General features: G+C 36.9%; 1 protein-coding gene across 1 annotated transcript in view; it reads left to right on the top strand.

Annotated features, from left to right (window-relative positions):
• Positions 1-21,793, top strand: part of TTC29 (tetratricopeptide repeat domain 29) — a 117,458-nt gene that overhangs the window by 56,695 nt on the left and 38,970 nt on the right. The window contains exons 8-10 of the mRNA XM_058025155.1: positions 4,894-4,985; positions 10,328-10,451; positions 13,393-13,627. Of these exons, the coding sequence (XP_057881138.1) occupies positions 4,894-4,985; positions 10,328-10,451; positions 13,393-13,627 (451 nt within the window). The remainder of the gene's footprint in view (positions 1-4,893; positions 4,986-10,327; positions 10,452-13,392; positions 13,628-21,793) is intronic.

Raw genomic sequence — 21,793 nt, 5'->3', positions numbered from 1 at the left:
TTTTGGCAAAAAATAAGAATTCATCTGGATTTGTATTGTGAAACTTTTCTTTGATCTTACTCAGCATGGCCACAGGTGTGTAACCACTCAAATTATGGCAACAAAGACAGCACTTTTTTGTTATTTTTAAATATGCATTTCTGGGGCAGCTACTGGTCAGAGTTCATTGAACTGCAGAGTACCTATGCATACAATTGTATGGTCTCTTATTTTCACTGGGCTACATCAAAGTGATTATTTAATAACCATCAGAACTAAGTGGTTTTTCCTGAAAGTATTTAAGAGGTACAAAGTGGTATGAGTCCTGTACTCTCACTCAACTGCATTGTCTGTCTGCCAACACCTATTGTTGGCTTCAGAAAAATACTGTCAGATGCTGCTAGCCAGGCTGGGCCTTAGCCTGCCACTGCAGTGCCTGTCAGGAATCATTAGCTACTGATCTCTTTGACTAATGGTCCAGTTGATTGTCTGATTCATGTTCAAGATCTGTAAATGAGGCAGAAGCATCTTTCCTGCTCACCAGCTGTGAAATGGCTAAACACAGCTAGATTTGCAGAAATCAAAATAAATATATTTCCAATAAAGTTTGGCAACAATATCAAATCTAAAGCTGAAAGCAGAACTACATTTTTGTGGTTTTTAAAGTTACAGTATTATAAATCAATGTTATCTCATGATGTGCTTGTCAGAGAAATGTATTTTACCAAAACAGTGAAATGCTGGTAGTAGCATTAATCTTATGTTGAGTTGGATAGATGTTCTTTATTCAACATAAATTCATACTTTCAATATTTTCTCTTTTGTCCATTATCCCCAGATGTACCAGTGTTCAGCAGAGCCTCTGTGCTTTTGTCTGAGTCCTGTGTATGCTAATGGGGTCTGTGTGCATGTTTTTGTTCACATATAAAAGAATTACAGATGTGACAAAAATAAAAAATAAAACTTGGGATTTTGGATGGAGGGGGTTCTTGAGGGAGGAGCTCCTGTATCTGTTTTATATTGATGGAATAAACCCTGGAGGGTCAGCCTGGCTAATGCTGAGATAACTGAGAAGTAAATCTGGGTCTGAGAGCTCACTAATACTTTTCTTGTAAAAGGAGGTAAATATGGCATTCACCCCTAGCTAGAGAATTAGTGTGAGAGCCATGCCACAAACAGGCTCTACTTTGTAGATTCAAGCAGACCTTAAGACTTTATTTTTACACTTTATTGTAGATATACCAGACTTACAAAGACACTGAAAGAGAGTTGGTTTTGTGAATGGATGTTCCCACAGGAGCTATCCTCTGGTCTGTTATGTGGAAGACAAAGTTGAAGTCCGCCTTCCATTTCTACCTTCCCACATCCTGCACAAAGGAGGAAAAGTGATTGAAACCCACTGTTCATTTCTGTATTAGACTTTGACTTTCATGTTATTTGGGTTTTTTAAGCTAGTGTTCCCACAGACCCACAGAGGCAAAAATTTTGAGGTAGTCAATGTGCTTGGTCACATTGATCCAAAAAATAACCTATGACCAGAATCAGTGTGGTTTCTGTAATTGTTATGTTGTTAAGCTTAGGTTACATTTTTGTATAGAGGTAGAAAGAACTGTACATTATTCTAATCTGTTCAACCTCATATACAACAATCTTTTCCCACTAGTTGCTAGGAGTATCAAACTGTCTTTGAAACAATATGGAAATTTTATAATTTTATAATGGAGTCTAGTATGATCAAGATAAATCTATTGTAACAGCTTCCCTCCTCAGAACTCTTTGTACATGCCTAATTCTAAATATAAAGGAAAAAACAGACATTTTACTCCTTCAGTGACTCTAAATCTCTGGAATCTTTATCTAACTTTAGAGAAGGAAATTTAGCTAAATATGTGTAATACCCAAAGTGGTTTTGATTATACATTACCAGTATTGATTTTTACGTAGTCCCATTAAATTTCTACTTACATATTGTTTTATATTTTTATTAATGCATAAAAGAATTAATCAATGCTTACAAAGGAAATTACCAAGATGACATTTTCAAACACAATATTTGCTATAGAATATTGCAGCAGAATCATTTTGCCTTAATAAAATGGTTTTTCTTCTGTTGTCTGAATTTTTCCCATCCAGTAAAACTTCACATTTGTGTGGGAGTTTTCAGCATTAATTATTAATTATTCCACCTCTTCCTTGGATGTCATTTTCCCCTGCACAAATGGCCAATATATATATATAAAAAATACCATTTTCTGGCTATGCTTCCTTCTAAAGGGAAACTTTTAATTGGGAACCTATAAATTCCATTAGATCCAAATGGTAACCAGTGTTCCCAATATTTATCCACTTTGCAAAGAACTGATAGATGACTGGCAGAGCCCTGCCACTCAATACTCTCTGCCACAGGTATGTCTTTTCATATGAGGTATCCACAGGAAGCCAGTTAGATGGATTGGTTGTTCCTATCCCATAAAAATAATCAGGAAAATTTTCATGCTCATTTGTTGGTTTTTTACAGATTTTGGCAGGCATCACTGTGTTGATTCCACTTGATTTTCCGGCATGTAAATTTTATAATTTTCTTGTTCTAAATGAAAATTTTAAATGTGTTGTAATTTCAAGACACACTGGGTGAAATCCTGTAATGCTTATGTGTTTACCCATCATTTTAACCTGTTCTATTTGTTCCTCTTTTTCTATCCTGAAATGTTTCTGGCCTGAAATGTTTCTGTTCTGAGTGTTGAAGGTTGGGCATACATCACAGAAGGGAAGAACCCTCTTCACTTCTTTTACATAAATGGATACTGGGCAGTTTTGGCATCCAGGGATGCACAGCTCATTTCCATCAAGCTCCTGTGTCCCTTTATATGTCCCCATCTGTTACTTGAAGCTGGAGGAGTTATTTGAAATATAGACATAAAGAGTACTTTTTTAATGGTAATTTATCAAGATTTCCTCCCTTTCATGGAGGTGATTTAATTAATGTTATTTCCTCATTATTTAGAATGAAATATATTATTTTATAATATTATTATTATAACCTGGGACCAAAATGAACACTTTTCATCAATATGAATGAGGAGCTTTATTTATTTACTTCCTTCTTTCTTGCAGCTGTTGCAGCAATGCAATGAACCAACTTTTTACTTCAGCTGTGCTTTGTATGATTTTCCTTGGGTTTATCTGTACTTTTCAGGCTTTTTGATGTCTTTAATAGAAAAAAAATGTACAGTAGCCAAAGGCTTATGTTTCTAAGTTACCTTTCTGTGCCAGATAGTAATGACTGCAGGCCCTGTATCCAAGATTAATATTGTAGAGGCCAGTTAAAAGTAGGAACTGTTCCAGCCCAGCACATAACATTTGTGACACCTCCTGACACTCTAATAGCAGGTTTTCTAATATGAGCACAATTATTACAACAAATGCTGTAGGTCCCCTGAGTTAAATGCAAAACCAGGAATTTTCTCAGACACCTCTGTGTTTCTGCTACCATCCTGGATTATTAGAAGGATGTACTGCAGGCACTGACAGCATCATGTATGTATTCAGTTTAGGGAAGCTTCTGAGCTGATGTGACAACTTCCTAACTGAGGTGCCTTTGTACTCTTTCTGTCACACCTCATGCATTGATAACTCAATTGGCAGTGACCTGCAAGGATAGGATGCAACATTAGAACACTACTGATAAGAAAGTACTTGAGGGATGATAAATAAGGCAGCGCACATAAATAAATGCTACTTTTGGTGTACGCTAAAGAATAAAAGCCATGTCCAGGGATGCTGCTACATGTAGTAAAACTCTTTCAAGAACTAAGAAATCTGAGTGGAAGCAGCAATGGAAATGGTGTCACCCACAGCATTAGCACAGACAGGTTGTCTTCTCCTGAACCGTGCACTTTGCCAGTGACAGGCACGTGCTCTAAGTAGAAAATGCCCAGTCTTTTACCTCAATATAAATAGGCATCCTGGGGCATGCAGGATGCTGTCATATGTCCCTGGGCATCTCCCATCCTCCTTCAGAACTGGAAAATGACATTCACTACTCCTTTCTTGGAAATGTGCAAAAAGGATTTCCATAGACAGTCTTTGGAGATTTCCTGTTTTCTCATGTGTGTAATAGACTGGGTCAAGCAACAAAGAGGAGGGATGAAAGAATAAGATTTAATTTTATATGCACTTTCCTGTCATCGCCATTGGAAAAAAATGGATGAAAAGAGGAATTCTGCAATACAGGTGATGTCAGTGTTAAATTAAATTAAGATCATATGATTTTATGCAGCAGCTGTAAGCCTTCAGTTATGGCAGGGTTCATAATAATAGAGTAGATTCCAAGCGAATGTTAAAAAATTTCTCATATGTGAATAATTAATCAGAAAAATAGCAGCATTATCTACAGTACTTTAAGCCAGCATAGATTAAACATATAACCTGTAATTTATTCCATTTTGGGGCATCTGAATTGTACTAAGATAAGTTGTGACAAATTAGAGAAACAAAAATAATACTGAGTTGTATTTCAGCATATCATTCTAAAACAGCATGGATGCAAAGGGCACCATCTTAAGTCATTGATTATCAGAAACTCATAAAAGCACAGGCTCTTAAAATCTTTTAAATTATGGATAAGGAAAATTGATACTGCAAATTAGTGAGTACTTCTTTGGTTTTCTGTAAATTGCCAAAACACAGAGATATAATTGCAAGTTACATTTTTTTGATTTGTAATTTTTGAGTAGTTTCAAACAACTATAAATAATGATCAAAACCCTAGTCATATCATGGCTAATTGGAGAACAGTTGAAGAAGTGGGAAAGCTTTAATTTTGTGTCCTGTGTGAGCAGAGAGATTAGGAGGGAAAGAAAAAGTAGAAATTCCTATTGGAGTATTTACTGTTTTTGCCTTCCTGTTTCATAGGTTTTGAACACCTCTGTAGAAATCTTCACAAGCCTTTGTGATTCTGCTGGCCTGGGCAGAGCATATGCAGCTGTAGCCAAGATCCTGGCAAGGTAGGTTAGCACATCCTTGTCTGACTGTCAGTGCAGATTCACTCAGCTGTGAAAGACTTAAATTGTTAGAGGTCTGTCGCTTTCCATTACTGACTGCTTAAATTTTAAGCAGTGCCCTTTTTGCAGTAAGTGACCCTTTCATCGAAAGTTATTTTAAACTGTTACACATTTTTTAAAGTGTATGGTTCTAGTTTTTCTTTGCCTGTATACTGTAACATGTCCTTTTTCTTCCACATTTTGAGGGCTTTTTAAGTGTTGGGGTTTGGTTGTTTGTTTTTTTTTTTTTTGGTTTGTGGGAGACCTTACCTTACTGGAAGATAGAAATGCAGACCTATTTTCCAGGATCAGAAAGAAAGAAAATCTGGAAGAATGTTGCAAGCTCCAGTAGGTGTCTCAGTGTAATATTTTCTGAACTGTGAGTTTCCATTTATTGCACTCACTTCTGTGGAGGCATTTCTGGTTTGTGCATGTGTAACTAGGTACAAATTTGTTCCAAATACAATGCTTGTGTTCAATATTTTTGTTTCAGCATCTGGCATTAAAATCTTCCTCCAGGTGAATTAGTTCAGGTGCAAATAATTTTGACATAAAGTTGCCTAATGAAATTATCACATGAGATACGGAAAAAAAGAGATTAAAGTGAAAGTTGCTTATTCTTGACTTATCCTATGACTTATCCTTGAAGATCTCAGTGCATATGAGGCATGATAGAACTTGGCAATTGTTTATGGAGAGGGACTTGTCACCTGATTTATTTCAGTGTGCAGAGCAAATTCTCCTCTTTGAGTCAGATCCCTTGTCTCTTGACCTTATCCAAGCACGTAGGGATCAGCCACAACCACAGTCTTCTTCAGGTCTCTGATGCATAATTATTCATGTCTACATGTATTCTGAGCATCCTAAATAAGGACATGGGAAAAGATATTCAAAAAGACACAGAACAAAGAATACCAGGTCCCAGTTTTAAAACCATGTTCATTTCCTTTCTGTGATTTAGGCATTCTGGAATGAGGGCCCATGCATTTATTTACTCAGAAGTTTCAGATTTTGAGATCTTTATGAAATTAATTTGCTAAACGCTTCATCTGAAAGATCACGCCAATGCAATTCTTTTTTAAAAGCAGATCTAAAGATGGAGTGGCTAGTGATTTTCTTCTGTGTCAAATCTGTATTCCACTCCTTCTGGGAGCATTCTTTAACTATCCAGAAATGGACAGTCCCACTGCTACCAGTTGTTGCAATTTGAAAAAGAAGGAAAACAGGAGATGAGGAGCAGTGGGAGCAGATACTAAGGGCAGTAAGACCCCACACTTTAGTATTTAAGGCATTCTCCTGGAAGAGGAATATTTGGATTAATTTAGGTGAAGGAGTAGTTCAATCTCATGTGTAGGATCAGAGATTTAATCTGTTGGAGAATAGGTTAAAGAATAGATTGAGTCTTCTCGGTGAAGACACAACCCTAAACCCTTTCTCTGAAAAATGGCTGTTGTTTTACTTTTTATAAAACTCATCTGGTAGCTATGCCATAAGAGCATTTAATTAAATTAAGCACCTTACATATATACCTGCTCTGAAGAGCTTTGGGTATGTGATAGGCATTAACTGTTCAACCCTGTCAAATGTCACAATGGTTCTCAGCAACTTTCAGTTGTTTGAGAAACTTACATGTGGAAAAGTCTGGGCACCTATGAATCATAGAATGATAGAATCATAAAATAGTTTGGGTTGGAAGTGATCTTTACAGGTTGGCCTAGTCCACCCCCTACAGTGAGTAGGGACATCTTCAACTAGATACAGTTGATCTAAGCCCCATCCTGGCTGGCCTTGAATATTTCCAGGGATAGGACACCAACCACCTCTCTGGGGAACCTTTTCCAGTGTTTTGACACTCTGATTGTAAAACATTTCTTCTGTACATCTAATCTAAATCTACCCTCCTTCAGTTTAGAGCCCTTGCCCTGTTGCAGCAGGCCCAACATTTGCTCAACAATTTGTCTTTATTGTAAGCTCACATTAGAGCTGTAAGGTCTCCCTGGCAACTTCCCCAGGCTGTACAACTCCAGCTCTCTCAGCCTGTCTTCACAGGAGAGATGCTCTAGCCCTCTGAGCATCTTGGTTGCCTCCTCTGCATCCACTCCAACAGGTCCATATCCATTCTGTGCTGAGGATGCCAGAGCTGGACACAGAACACTTTGGATAAATGCACCAGTAATTACTGCTGGTGACAGAATCCCCATATTCAGCTTGTTCAATTTTCCTTTACTTGTATTGTTACCTGATTTAGGCTAGATTTTTGTAAATAATTTTGAATTTGATGAATAACTTCTTCCCAGGAAGATGACTGTTTCCAAAAAATAATGCATTACAACCATAATGTCTGTGAGAATTTGCACTTATTTCCTCATGACAGATTGGAGAAAGTGCCTGAGCCCTCCTGAATGGCTCAGAACCTGTCTATGGCTTTGGAATATTTTGTGAAATCTTTGCTGCAGATGTTTCCAGAGACTATGGGAAACTGAAAATCTTTATCATGTGCATTTAGTCATGTCATTTTCCAGGGGAAAGAATCTGACATAATAGCATCATGTTCTTGACTTATTCTGCCAGTGTCCACCATGGTAATGACTTCTTGTGGACACATGATTTATACATCCAATTCCATCACATGAGCAATCCTATAAAAGGTGCATATTTTCATAAAAGTCTAATAGGGGTAAAAATCTCATAGGGCATTTTAGCATGAAACTGGAAAATGAGTTGCTGTAGATGTGTAATCTCTTCTGCTGAAGTCATCATAACTGTTCTGTGGGATCATGAATGACTATATCTTTAGGAAATTGCATTTTATGCATTTAGGAAGGTGATGTCTAAGGAGATAGAAAGTGTATGGCTGTATAAAATAACATGTAGATTTTTGAAGGAACTATAAAATATTAGCCCTTTGAGTAGGAAAGACCTGTTTATCATGTTATCCGGTCTTGTGCAAAGTGTTTCAGTAATCCTTCTAGCATACTTTAAATATCTCAAGCTGTAGTGCTTTTAAAAGTACTTCCTTTGAAAAATTGTTAAACTGTTCCAACTGATTTCTAGCTGGCATAAGTGAAGTCCTAACAGTGAGAAATATCTTACTGATATGTATCAAATTGATTCCTGTTTTCCTCAAAGAGGTTATATGCCCTAGCAATTTTCATATTTCCTATATGTGGAACAGAAGTTTTGATGTGAAAAGTAAAAAATGGCCAAAAATACATCAAAACATTTCTATTAATTCATGAAATTAAGAAAACCTTTTTACATTTTCTCCTGTCACTGATTCCATTTGCTTTATTACTTTCAGCCTCTAGCCCACAAACTTGGTGGTACAATCAACAAACCCCTTAGTGGCTGTTTCATCTCTGCTCTATTTGATTTCTCCACTCTGAGTAAATGATTAAGTTTTCATGCATTGGTTCAACCAAAATCTATGTTCACTCAACCACATCCTTTATTGATTACTTCTACTGCAAACAGTAGGCCAAGTGTGATATACATAATTGGACAGTTGTCAGGGGATGTGGGTGTTAACAGTCCTGTTTTCCCAATTGGAAACTGGAATCACCTTGATACACAAATATTCTGCACTGTTTCATTCTCATTCCTTGGACCAAGGAGTCCTTTTCCTCAGAATATATGTTTTTAACTCTCAAAGGTCTGGTTGAATGGATTTAATGATTATACCATATAATATGCTCTTCAAGTTGCACCTGTGCACTGCATATAGAAAACTAGAAAAACTGGAATTAATATTTGTCTAACACTTTAACCTTGTCCTTTAACTTATATAAATCATATGCTGTATTTCTTTAGGGAAACATTTGATTTTCTTTTCTTTGGAAAAAAAACAGGTTAAAAAAATATGTGCTTCTAATTCTAAAATTTAGAAGCCTTTTGACATTTGGTAAATGTTTACAGTCTGGTATGTTTTGTATTCTCATGGTAATAAAATACTTAGGAAAGTTTAGTAAATCTAAGTCTGCTAATTGACCTCTAAGCTTTACAGTAGCATATACTTGAGCATTTCAAGAATGTTAGTTTGCAGTGATTTAGCATTCTTTTGTAGTAATCTTACCCTCCTAGTCACATACAGATAATCACTGCAGTATTTTAAATTTGCAGCTAAGCTTTGCTATGTTTCCTGTTTCATAGTAGGCTGTTATAATTACTCCAATAGCATAAAAGAGAGAAATTCAGAGTTCTGCCAGATTTTGAAAGCACATATCCCTAATATAGCTTATAATAAAAACTGTATTGTAAATAAATGCCAGGCCATCATTTGCTGCAGGAATATAACTTGAAGGTAGTTTAAGATGGTGAGAAAATAAATCACAATTCTTTATTGCTTACAGAAACTCCTATTTTTGTGAATTTCTTAATTAAGACTGAATTTTCTGTCTTGGTGCCTTGACATTTAGCATGCTACCCTCCTACATTAGTGACTCAAGTTCATGGCTAATATTGAGGTCAGCTGGAGTAACACTCCAGCCTTAAAGGGAAAAAGGGCACCAAGCCTTATTCACAAGCAAGCTCAGATGTCTGTCTTATATCTTGCAATCACACTGCTGAGGTCTTATATTGTTAATATGACCAGCTTTATTAAAAAAAAAAAAAAAAAAAAAGAAATCTGCAAATGTTATTGTCAAAGTATGTTAGCCAATTTTCAAGTTAGATGCAGCTGTGACCTCAGGTTGCTCTGAGCTCCCTGGGATTTGGGGGTGGCACCTGCAATCCATGGTTTATAGGTTTGCCTGTGTGACCCTGGCCACCTTTGATCCAGCCAGCCAAAGGGCAGTGCTGTGTTCAGGGAAAGGCTGTCAGCCCAGAACTGAGATACAGCCCTGTCATGGAGCTGCTGCTGCACCACCAGGTTCTAGAGCAGCTCTGAATGACAGAAAGCCTTACTGAAAAAATCTCCTTCCCCTATTTTGTCAGGATGTGAGGTCCAGCTAAATTGAAAATATTACCAGCAGCTCCGTAGAAAGAAAAAATAAAATAATGGGAAGTCCAAAAGCCCTCTTAAATCGTCCACCTGTGTTTTTATTCATGGCCTTAAAATATGGCACAATATTCTGAAAGAAAGTTTTGTTCTATTTTGCTGAAAGGATCCAGTTTTGCCCTCAGACATTCTGTGTGAAGTAGTCTCACTGGGCTCAGCACAGGTAGTGCTGGAGGCCATTTGGAAATAAAATCCAGTCATGGATGAGTCATCACAAAGTAAAGTTTCTTCAGAACAAGGGGGTAGATCTTCAGCATTTGAAGAAGCCATCTGAGTAAATATTTCATTTTGTCCCTGTCCTTTTCTTCAGTCAGGGAAAATCAAGTGAGGCTGTGAAGTACTTGGGAGAGTTTATGAAGGATGCTGAGAGTGCTAATCTAGGCCAAAGCCTGGTGGATGCAAATCTCCTACTTGGAAAAGTTCACAATGAAAGAGTAAGTACTGTTTGTAGTAATGATCTGAAACAGCTTGATTTACTTCTTGGTAAAATCTGGTTATGCCTAGGAGATGACACAGGAGGATTTGATCCAGGTGTTGCATCTTGCAGGAGCTACCCAAGGAGAAGTCACTGTGTGACTAAATGAAATGTGCCTTAATTTTCTGAGAAAGGTGAAAATTTCACATCATGTTTAACACACAGAGTTTTTTTCTAAAATAGATGAATAAAAACTCCAAATTCAGATCAGGACAAACTTTACATGTTGTGAAAAATCCACATCCAGATCACCATTGGGGCCATATATGCCTATAAAAAGTCATCAGTTAATGCAAATGAAATATTATTGCACTCTACATGAATGTATACTGCATTGCATACTAATGGGCTGTTTATAATCTTAGCTACATTTCTTCTTTACATTCTCTCAGCCAAATTTATGAAATGGGCTCTAGCAGCAAATAGTTTGTCAAAGGTCTGTTAGCAGTGGAAAGACTTTCTCTTGTCTCCACTTGCACTGCAGTGACACTTGGGTTTTGAAATCAAAAGGGTTAAAGACATTGCTGCAAAATGAAGGATTCATGCTTTAACACCTATTTTAGAGCTGAATTGCTACACAAAATTATTTAGATACAATAAGTAATAAAAAGAATTTGTTCTGTATGCTGGCTAATACGGAACTTAGGAAACACTTCCACTACAAATAAGATAAAACTAGAAATACCCTTTCTATCTTCTGTTGCATATTTTTTGTCTCAGTTCTGTGTGTAATATATTGAACAGAGTACTTTCCCCTTTTCACTTACACTATCCCTAAGTACCTCTTTTTTTGTTTCCTGGGCTGCTCTTACAGAGAACTCCCACTACCAAAATTGCTGTCCTGTTTGTCCTGGTTTTATTTCATACACTGTAGAAATGTTTTTACTCTATAATCTCTAAATTAGCCTGAGAGTTTTCTGTTTACATGTGTTCTTAATATAAATACTGAATTTCCCGTTGAAAACTAAGTTTTAAGGTCTTTGACAACTTGATGAAGTAGCTGTAAAATGGGTCTGAAACTTAGAAGAAGAGTCATATGACACTGTGCTGAATTGTTCTCCTCCAAATCTGAAAAATAATTAAATAAATTCTGTTTAACGACTTCTGCATTTCATTCCTTTTTCCACCATTGCTAATAATCAATTCAATAGAACTTTTATGTTAATAACTAATCTCTATTTGATTGTTCTTCAAATTCTCCTTCTCAGTTCAGAATTTTCTGCCTTGAGCTGAGGCAGTGGTGTAGAAGGGCACAAGTGCAGTAACTTACAAATATTAATGTATATAAAATATTTAGTTTAACCATAAATTTTAAAATCTTGAAGTTTGCAATTCCCTGTTTTCTGTATCATTTTTTTCTGCAAGGTCAGCAGTGTTTACCAAAACTGAGTGTGAATTAACATTTCCTCTTTTGGATCACTGCCTGCTGGTGTCAGCTGTCATCACCAGTGTTCTCTAAGTCATTATTAGGGTCTTTTTATTCAACTCTGTACATCCCCCAGTAATAAAATTTGCAGAAGTAGTCCATCAAATTAAAGATATTTCTGTTTATATCCAGATCTATCCATGGGGACCTTCAGTAAACCTGGGATATAACTCTTCCTGTTCTTCCAAACACAAATCACTTTGACCAAATTCACATTGCTCTGTCCGCACTGTTGCTGTACCTTTCCAGTTCTCTTATCTCACTATTCCCTCACCAGCAGTATCTTTCTTTAATGCTGTACACACAGTTTGCTTTCTAGTCACAATTGTTTTACCCAGATGTTTCTTGTTTCCTAGCATGCCTGGGTTTGTGTTCTGCAGGAGTAGTAGGTCTCATTTCCCTCAGTTCAATAAGCAGGTTGCTTACTTAATATGTACACTCTGAAGTTTGCATGGTAACTCTGTCATTTCTCATTTCACTTTTTCTGAGTTTCTTAGTCTGATTTGCTACATTCCTCTCACTAATTGCATCACTTAACCTGCTATAGTTCTCATGAGTATGGTAAGTAGATGTTTCTGCTTTTTATTATATTACAGCTTATCATTCTTTATTCATTGATGTGTCCTCATAGGCCTAATTCTGCTCTTCTGCTGTATTAAACAAAGTTGAAAGACTACCAGAATTGCTATTGCTCTTTTTTTCCTTTTTTAATCATAAGCACATGTTAGCAGTTATAGGAGTTCTCATCCCAAAAAGTGGTATCAAATGAAACAGGTACCAGTGGAAGTCTCACCTCCCAGTTCCATACAGAAGAGAATTTCAATCTCATTAAATCAAGGTGAGAGTGAAAGGATAAAACAGCTCTGAAAATGCTTTCAGTCAGGAAGTTTCTGCCATCAGAGCAGCAGAATTCCATGCCAATGGTAGGATAGAGAGATAAATTGAGTTTTCAATTCAGCAACAGTTGGGCTAAATTTCTCCTACTTTTTCTCTTTTGTGATTAGGAATATCTATAGTGTTTGTATACCTCTTTCTTCCTCCATAAATGAGTAAGTTTAAATTTCTGTTCTTTTCTGTGCTTTGTTTATCCTCTTTTTTCCATTTTTAGGAATTATTTTTTAAGATTTAATACTACCATAAATTAGTACCTTTTCTCCCACAGATATGTTGAATGCGGGGAAACAATAATTTCTAAACAGCCTGGCTGCAATCTGTATTAATACTTATTGTTGATATACTTGGATTTGTATGCTCAAAATGCTATTCAAATCAAATATATCGGCAGTGTTATCTGGATTTTAGAGGTTAGAAAACAGCAAGGGAGAGTGATTTCCTTAATGCCCTGCCATGAGTCACTTTGTGGGCTGCCACATCTCTGAGGTGGCAGAGGAGCAGGCTCTGATGTCAAAATAAAATACAGGTGACTACAAGTAGCTTTTAACATTATTTTCTTTTTTTCTCTCTTCTTTACTAGGGGAACTATAACGAAGCTCTGGAACATTTCAGTCAGGCCTCTGAGGCAGCGAAAGCTTTGAACAATTTGCCCTTGGTGGCTGAAACAGAGAGTTACTGTGGCATTGCCAAGGCTCATCAGCTGATGGTGCCGTTCAACAGCCACGTAGCAGCAGCAGCCGATCCCCTCAGCCTGCAGTGCCTGCTGGCATGGAAGCAAAACAGAAGTGACATGTGCACTGACCCTCTTCCAGGCGGTAAGGCAGTGCTTATGAAACACATTAGTGCTGCATTGTCCTCAACACTTAAGTCATTTTTCTTGTAGAGTTTTATTAAATTATTTCCCGGGTTTAATCCTTGTATGGAACGGAGGTTGGGCTCTACCTCTGTGTGCTTGTTTTAGAGGCTGAATTAAACAGGTTAAAATACAATATAACTGGGAGAAATTGATACTAGTAGTTGCTCTGGATGGTAATTTGCATTTTTTCAGTGCTGTTTGCCAAACACCACAGTTACCTGGTATAGTCAAAACATAATTGTTTTAATCTTTAAAGAAAATAATAATAATCTCCATTTGCAGTACACTTTTCAAGTGCATCCAAAAATAAGATCCCTGTTACTAAAAGTGAGAAGTAATTTCTGCTTGACATAGTTCTGAATCCAGAAAAACACGCTGCTTTATTTTTGGTATCCTTGTACTTCAGATTAGAGAGAAAGGGAAAAAATAAAAGCAAGTCTACTTACTTTACTATGTTTCCTTATCTCAGAAAGAGCAGAGGAGGACTTGGTGTGGAGTAGCCCTCTTTCTTCATGGGTTAAATTTTCTTTGCTCTTTTTACCTTGTACAATACATTAATACAAGACAAACTGAATTATGCATTATCTCCAGTAGTATAGTACTACTATACTACTGATAGTAGTGAACTGTATTGTACTGAGGAAGGGGGAGGTATATGTCTACTCTACCTTAAAACTTCCTGCTCTGTATTCCTGTGAAGAGTGTGAATCTGGGCTGCAGTGGAAATAAATGACAACTGGGGTAGTCACAATATGGAGCTTCAGTGTTACTTTGTTATTCCCTCAATTACTCTGCTCCTAAAGACAAAGAACTGCCTGACTGCTGCTTTCTTGTGTATCTCACCCTCTCACAGAAGTGGAAAATTAAGTATAACTTCAGTGGTGAATTTTGTATATAAAATAAGTGGTAATTGAAGATATTAGCAGTTTAACAGGAGCCAGGATGCCAGAGGCAACACTGGGAGCTACTGAGAATTATGGAACAAGGGCATTCGTTCGGAGGCTGAAGAGATAAATTAGATAGCATTCTGTTTAAAGTTCTAACACTTTGGTAACACTTCTTCAGTGGCTATACATATCTATATTTGTGATTTGTGTCTCAATAAGTGAACATCGAGCACACTGACAGATTTTGTTGACTGTCAGAGTTATTTGGGTGTATGTCTCCTGTCTAGACCTGTAGTGCAAATGCCAAGAATTCCAACAGAGATGGTCAGAAAAATAATTCATAAAAGAATTTTATAGTCATTTCATATAAGGATCACTAACTGTAGCTGATAAAAATAGGAAGCAAACAAAAATCAACAATGGCAAAAGCAAAAAAAAAAAAAAGAAAACCCACAGGAACCTCAAAGACATGGAATGAACTTTGTATCTCCAATATGAATTTTAGTTCTTGCACCTAAAGGGGTTTTCTGTTCAGCTTTTATACATGGCTTTTCCCAGTCAATTGTGAAACTCATTTATATCCTGAAATTATATGTGCCCCTTTAAGCTCAAGAATCCTGCTCCTCTTTAACAGTACTTCAGGGATAAACAGAGTATGATTAGAAAAGCCCTTTATGTCCTGGCAAGCGTGGTACCACAAACAAGTTTTGCCTGCTGAGATTCTCTTCCTTCTGTATTTCTGCCTAGTTTACCCTCTGTTACTTTCAGTATTGCAGTTTTCATTTCAGTTCCAGTTCACTCCAGGAACCCTGTGGCTACTGCATATTTAGCAGCTCTTCCAGTTCAATATCATTCTTCTCATTAGTGCTCCAAGCTTACTCTCATGATACCCAGATTACATCCAGGAAAACATAGTGTCACACTGTCAGCACAATCTGTAACATTTCTCATGTTTCGTGTGCCAAATCTCTCGTTAGTACTGGCATTACATTTTTAATATCTTTGTCTGGCAAAACATGACCTGGCACCAATTCAAGATTAGATTTGCTGGCTTTGAGTTTCAGGTACAGCCTTTATTCTACCTTCCAGGAGAATGTCTGTGCGTCCTATGATGAACTCATCACTTAGGAAATTCCTGCTGTGATAATAGAGCAGTATTTCTAGCTCTTTCAAACAGCTCAGTGTTGATAATCTACCAGATTTTTCTCAGTCTTTTTGAGGATAGAACAGAGAAAGACAAGATACAATGGTAGTTCTTAATCCACAGGGAAATTTTATGAAAGGGAGAAGAAAGGCAGTGAGTTTTTATTTCTAACTCTTCTGACTGAAAAAATTTTCTGTGTCAAAAAAATAAGAGTAGTTTCTGTATTCATAGGCAAAAGAAATACTTAAGCTAGTGGGGGAACAATTACATTTAAATTCAAGTATTGCCACATTACCTTATGTCTTTCAACCAAAACTTATTTTATAAATCAATCATTTCAATAACCATTAATTACTCAATTTATCTCAACATTTATTAATAAAATAGATGTTTTGACCAGAGTTGTCGTGGATAAAAGGGACGGGATTTTCAGAAGACAGTGTTTAAAAATGCAAAGGAGAATGTGTTTCTATCTGCTATCTTTGACTCAGTCACCTGACTTCTCTTACAGGAGAGTTATTTATATAATTGTGAGATGCCACTGCAACAACAAATATGGTTTTATTGTTCTTTTTATGTTTAGTAAAATGGATAAAAACCTTATCAGCAGAATCAGTAGGCAAAAAGGATTGTGACTCCACATAAAATCCTAAAAAGGAGCCTACAGCATAACATTGTCTGATGAGAAAACATTTCACAGGTCTTTCAATAAATAATCACCCGACTCGCTGCCTTCTAGAGGAAAGAAGAATAATTAAAGGTGCTGAAGGCAGGAAATTTTTGAATCAGATTTTGTATGTTGATTACACGAAATGCTGACCAGAAATTAGTTTCTGTAGTCTGGCAACTCTCAGTCCAGGTTTTTGTGTCTGGCAGGGCTGTGCCTCAGCAAGAGCCCTTGTATGCTTGAAATTGTCTGAACGCTTTTAAGAAAAGACTTAAAATACATGGTTTTCCCCATCCTACAAAGTCTTCAGTTGTTTTCTTGAGGAATAGTATGTGCTTTTGACAACAATTTAGATTTGCATTCCTTGGCTTTGGAGAACTTGGCAAAATTGACACATTTTATCATGGATTTCCTGCCTTTATTTTGTTGGAGTTTTTTATGATACCTTTAAATACTGCATATTGTCATCAATTTTGAAGTCTTATGATCAATGGAATTATCTGGTACGATCAACTTCAGCATAATCAGGACTATTTCTAGTATTCCACACCTGAGCAGACTTCAATATAATTTAAAATGCATGCACCAGCTAAGTCTATAGCTTTGAAAATACAATCAAATGAGCTTTTGTGCTTACTCCCAAATATGTAGTCCCTCAATATTCTTTCTCCAGCCTCCTTTCATGGATGTAAGGAATGGTACATTCCATAGCGTGACTGTGTCCTTTTGTGTTGTGTAAGAAATTACATTTTCATCCTACTGATTCACATTTTTGAAAGCTCTTTAAGATGTTTTATAGTCATGTTTCTGTAAAAGATGGAGCTAGCACAAAATTTCTAATGTTTTGGAAAACAGCGATCTGACCAGGTGCATTTTAGATTGAACGTGTGTGTACCTTTGTCATTCATTAATAAAAGGATTATCCATAAAGGATGGCAGAGTCAGAAGTGAGGTGTGAGATCAAGGATTATGCTTAACAAATTCAGACAACATTTTTCTACTGTAACTTACCAGAGCTGTGTCATTTATGGGCCATTTTGGTGATTGTGTTCAGCAGCAGAACAGACTGCTTCATAATGTGATAAACTGCTTTTTTTTACTGTCTCTTTTGCCTAAAGTACACTAATTCCAGGAAAACTTCTGGTGTTACCTCTTCCCTCTCTGTTAGCTGTTAGTGCACTGTGTGCTCATCTGCAGATAGGGAGAAACTGAAAGGATTTTACGGACAGATTTTGAGGTTTCTCAAAAAATGCAACTGAACATGAAGTAAGGGAATTACGCACACAATTGTTCATCATATATAGTGTGCATATAATTACAGACATTCTTGCTCACACTGGTAAATAAGAACTAAGACTTTAAATTATATAAAGGAGGTGTGTGACCAAGTACAGACTCCAAGGCTGTCCCTGTGCCAGAGGCACAAAGGCTCACTTCTTAATAAGCCCATTTTGAACGTAGTTCAAATGTATCAGTACCCTACTGAAAATCACAGGATGGCTTCTGTACCTTTTAATGGGATTTCTCAAACAGAATAATTTTCTCCCTTCTGGAAAAATACAGTAGCTAAAAAATCTGAAATATATGCATTTGGGAAAATCATTAGGAAAATGAAAAGTTGAGAGGTGATTCTGTCTTTTTTTCTTGAAAATGTGGTAAACTTGTGCTGCCTCTTCTTTATTCACATCACCTAGCACTCATCGCTTTCTAAATTTTAACTTGTCTCACCTTTAACTTTTAAAAATATCAGTCATTTTTTATATTAATACAAGATATACTCTTAAAATATTCTTAACTAAGTCTTAATGCAGCCTTAACTGAGTGTTGAAATAGACCATGCTTGTGTATAGATGTTTATGGCTCAGAACATGTTTCTGAAAATCAGCTTAAGTGGTTCATATATGTTATTTATTATTATTTGGGATTTGTTTTTTAAGTATGTGTTGTGCTTAGAGATACACTGAAATTTTTAGCAAGTGAGATTAATTACTGCTTGGACTACAGAAAGAATCAAGTGTGAAGAGAAGAGCTGAGGGTGACAGGGAGGGTTTTCAGCACATTGTGGTCAGTGGCTGGATGCAGCAGATTCTCTGTGAAGAGCGTGAGAACACGGTATTAACATCTCTGTCAGTTTTGCCAGAGCTGCAGCAGCTTGCTCTAATTTCTGTTGATGGCTGACGTTTGTCTGAAAAGAGGGGAGTGCTGATATTCAGTGTTCTCATGCTTTGTACAAATGCAATATCCAGGGGAGTTTACAGTGATTTGTTTTAAATACCAACATAAATAATTGGGAATTGCTAGACAGGATCAGCTCTAGGTCAGGTGTGTGGATTGCCTGTACCATATTTAAGAGGGAAGTCATGGAACATTTTCGTGTTTAACCATGGATTATTGTGTTAGAAGTTTCTTCCTAGTTTTTGCTAAGAGCTGGCAGGTTTTTATGAATAAGTGGTGTTATAGGTTCAAAAAAAAAATCACTATCACCCTGACTATGATTGTGAGTGTTCTTGTCATCAATAGTTACATAAAAACATTTTACCTAGAGGAGAATTTGGATCTTTTCTAAGCTTTTTGCCATCTGATGTTTCATTTGGAACCATCTAAATCTTGCCACCCGTTTCCTTTAGACACATTCTGTACTAAATATTGTTGGCATCCAGCTGTGTTTTCTCAGACAAGCTCCCTAGATCAGCAGAAAATGGTTTCCTAAATAAGGTGAATTGTTCTTTCTTGTGGAAAAAAAAAAGTTGGAAGTGATGTTCAAACTGCAGTATATTGTCAGACCCTTTAGTGTAGCTTTATGCACTGAACTAGCATAGTTTTGTGCACTGCACTGTCAGTACTTCTACATAAGTGGAGTTCCTTTCCAGTTTAAAAAGCAAAAATTCTTGGGGTAGAAGTTGAGTGCTGCTTGATTTTATAGAATGGTGCAAAAGAAATTGAATCTCTTGCCCAGCCTTGTTAGGCCATTTCTGGAGGAATCTTTGATTTGAGGCACCTAGAAGATTTTGGTTTGACTGCAGCATTGATGAAAAGTCACAGAACGAAACCACTGGCAGGAGTTGTGCTCTGGCAGTGCCCTGATGGTGGCAGGACCAAAGTAGGAGCAGCCAGTTGGAAAATTTCTGAAGCGGCCCTAGGGCCTCTCCATGTGCCCATCCTTTCCTTTCCTTTGCTGCATACGTGAGCAGAGGTGTATCTAGTGAGATTATGCTCAAAAAGGAGAATGGATCCTCAGAAAGAGCAAGAGATAAGATTTTTGTGGGTTTGTTTAATATTGAGATGGTTGTTGTCATTAGACTTCATAAAGAATCTTTCGTTGTTGCTGTCTGCAAACATGCCAACCAGTCTAGACCTCAGGCCAACGTGAAAACAGCTCTCTGCTGCAAACCCATCCTTACCCAAAGCTCCCCAACAATCTTTGGACACAGAAAATCAAAGGCAAGACAAAGAAACTGTGTTGAGTGCATATGTTCTGTAACAGAGCCCTTAGGTCATCTCAGGAGTCACAGGCGGTGTATCAAACAGCTTCCTGCTCCTGGGTTTCCCAAGCCAGCTTTCTTTTCTGCATCCTTGAGAGGTTTTATCTAAGATCCTTTCCCCAGCCTAGGTACATTCTTTTATGTTCCTATTATAAGTAACAAATTGCTGGTTTTATTAAGACAGAAGATAGTCAAGATTTAAATTATTTACATTTATAATAAGCCAATCTATTTTGAAAAGTGAAGTGTTGTAGTTCCACAGTTTTGTGTATTTATGAAACCATGTTTCTTTCATCCAAAAATCCACATCTCTTTATTCTTTTCTGTAATCACCGGAGATATTTTGTGGTTTTTTTGAACTTTTTTTTAACATTTATTAGGTTTTGTTTCTCTTCATTCCTTGTCTGTTCTCTTGTGTTTTCTTTCCTGTTCTTCACCTTCATGCTGAAAATTATTCTTTCTCCTTTTTTGGCCTTACACCTTCACTCTGAATTCCAATTTTATGTATGTTTATGCCAACGTTTAAGGAGTGTAAGCCAGTTACCTCTATACCCAGTAGCTGGCATCTCAACTTACATTTTCTTAGGTATATCTTTTGTGTTTGTATTTGTGGTTTTGAGAGTTTTTTCAGTGTTTTCCTACTGTTTCCACACTGTTCTTCATGCTCAGTGTTTTTATTACATTGGGATCACAGAATGGAGTGGGAAGAATCACACTTCCTATTGAGTATCTTGACAAGTTGGTTAATAGAAAATTGTGAAGTATCAAAATGGCCTTTAAATAGATCTTAATCACCTGTGGGAATGGATTGATGAAGTTTAAGTATACAACTGGGTGATTAATTAGCTTGAAGATCCAAATGCATGCTTAAGTAGATGACCATGCCTCCAGGCTCATCCACTTGTTCCTACTCAGTCAGTTAAGCATTCAATATTATCTATAATACAGAATATTCCCATGCAAGGCCTCATACAGGTCTTGCCATAGAGCCAAATAATTATTCAGTATTTTTTTATGGTGTGTCATGCAGGTATATAATTTTGAACATGGAGCTACTATCCTACAATATTGACATTAATAAGTATTCAATAGAGTAATTGATATGGAGAGGATTATTTGAAATGGTTCTTGTTCAAAGTTTTTTTTTTCAGTGTTTTTCCATGTTTGCTACAGGGGTTTAATATAGTTCTTTTTCTTAAAATTCTGGCATATTTTTAATTTTGGGGATGTTGAGCAGCCGTGAATATTAGTCAAACATAATGTAGCTGGTGTCAGCTCCTGTGGGGAATTAATCTTCCACAGCAGATTTTGAAATGGGAACTGCAAGTGCCCAACACCCCTCAATAAGTAAACCTTATGTTTATTCATCTGCTAATGCCAATGTCTGTGAAAGCCAATACTCAAGCCCTGTCTTTCTTGTGAATGTGGGTTTCACTCTCTAGTATTTATAGGTCACATGAACAGAGACTGGAGCTGCCTGACTGGGTCTGTGCATCCCAACTGGGCATCTGCTAGCACCATGCATTGCTGATAGAAAAGCTGAAAAATGGAGCATGCCTGTGCTCTAGAGTAAATACTAGGAGTGAAATGGCTCATGTTGGGCACATAAGGAATTTGATAAATAGGAACTTCAGACCATACCCAGGTGTCCAGGAAAACCAGTTTTAGGAACCAGGAGGGGAGAGGGACATGTGCTGCACAGAATGCACTGACTTCTTATCCTGGGTGCAGCACTTGCAGCCCTCTGTTTACCTCACACTTCAGGCTCCTGCTGGAAAATGTCACTTCAGGGTTTTATAGTGCCAAGTTCTGTGACTCCAGGACCTTTCAACCCACCAAACAGTGCCTTGAAATGTAAAATTCTCCAAGAGTGAGCTTGTTCTCAGTTCTGAGAATAGTATTAAATCAAATTAAATTTCATTTTGTTGATATTCATACAAGTACA

The sequence above is a fragment of the Melospiza georgiana genome, chromosome 5 (assembly GCF_028018845.1).
Source record: "Melospiza georgiana isolate bMelGeo1 chromosome 5, bMelGeo1.pri, whole genome shotgun sequence".
NCBI classification, from domain to species: Eukaryota; Metazoa; Chordata; class Aves; order Passeriformes; family Passerellidae; genus Melospiza; species Melospiza georgiana.
Note: the sequence above shows the minus strand (reverse complement) of the source record. Positions and strands in the feature narration are given on the sequence as shown.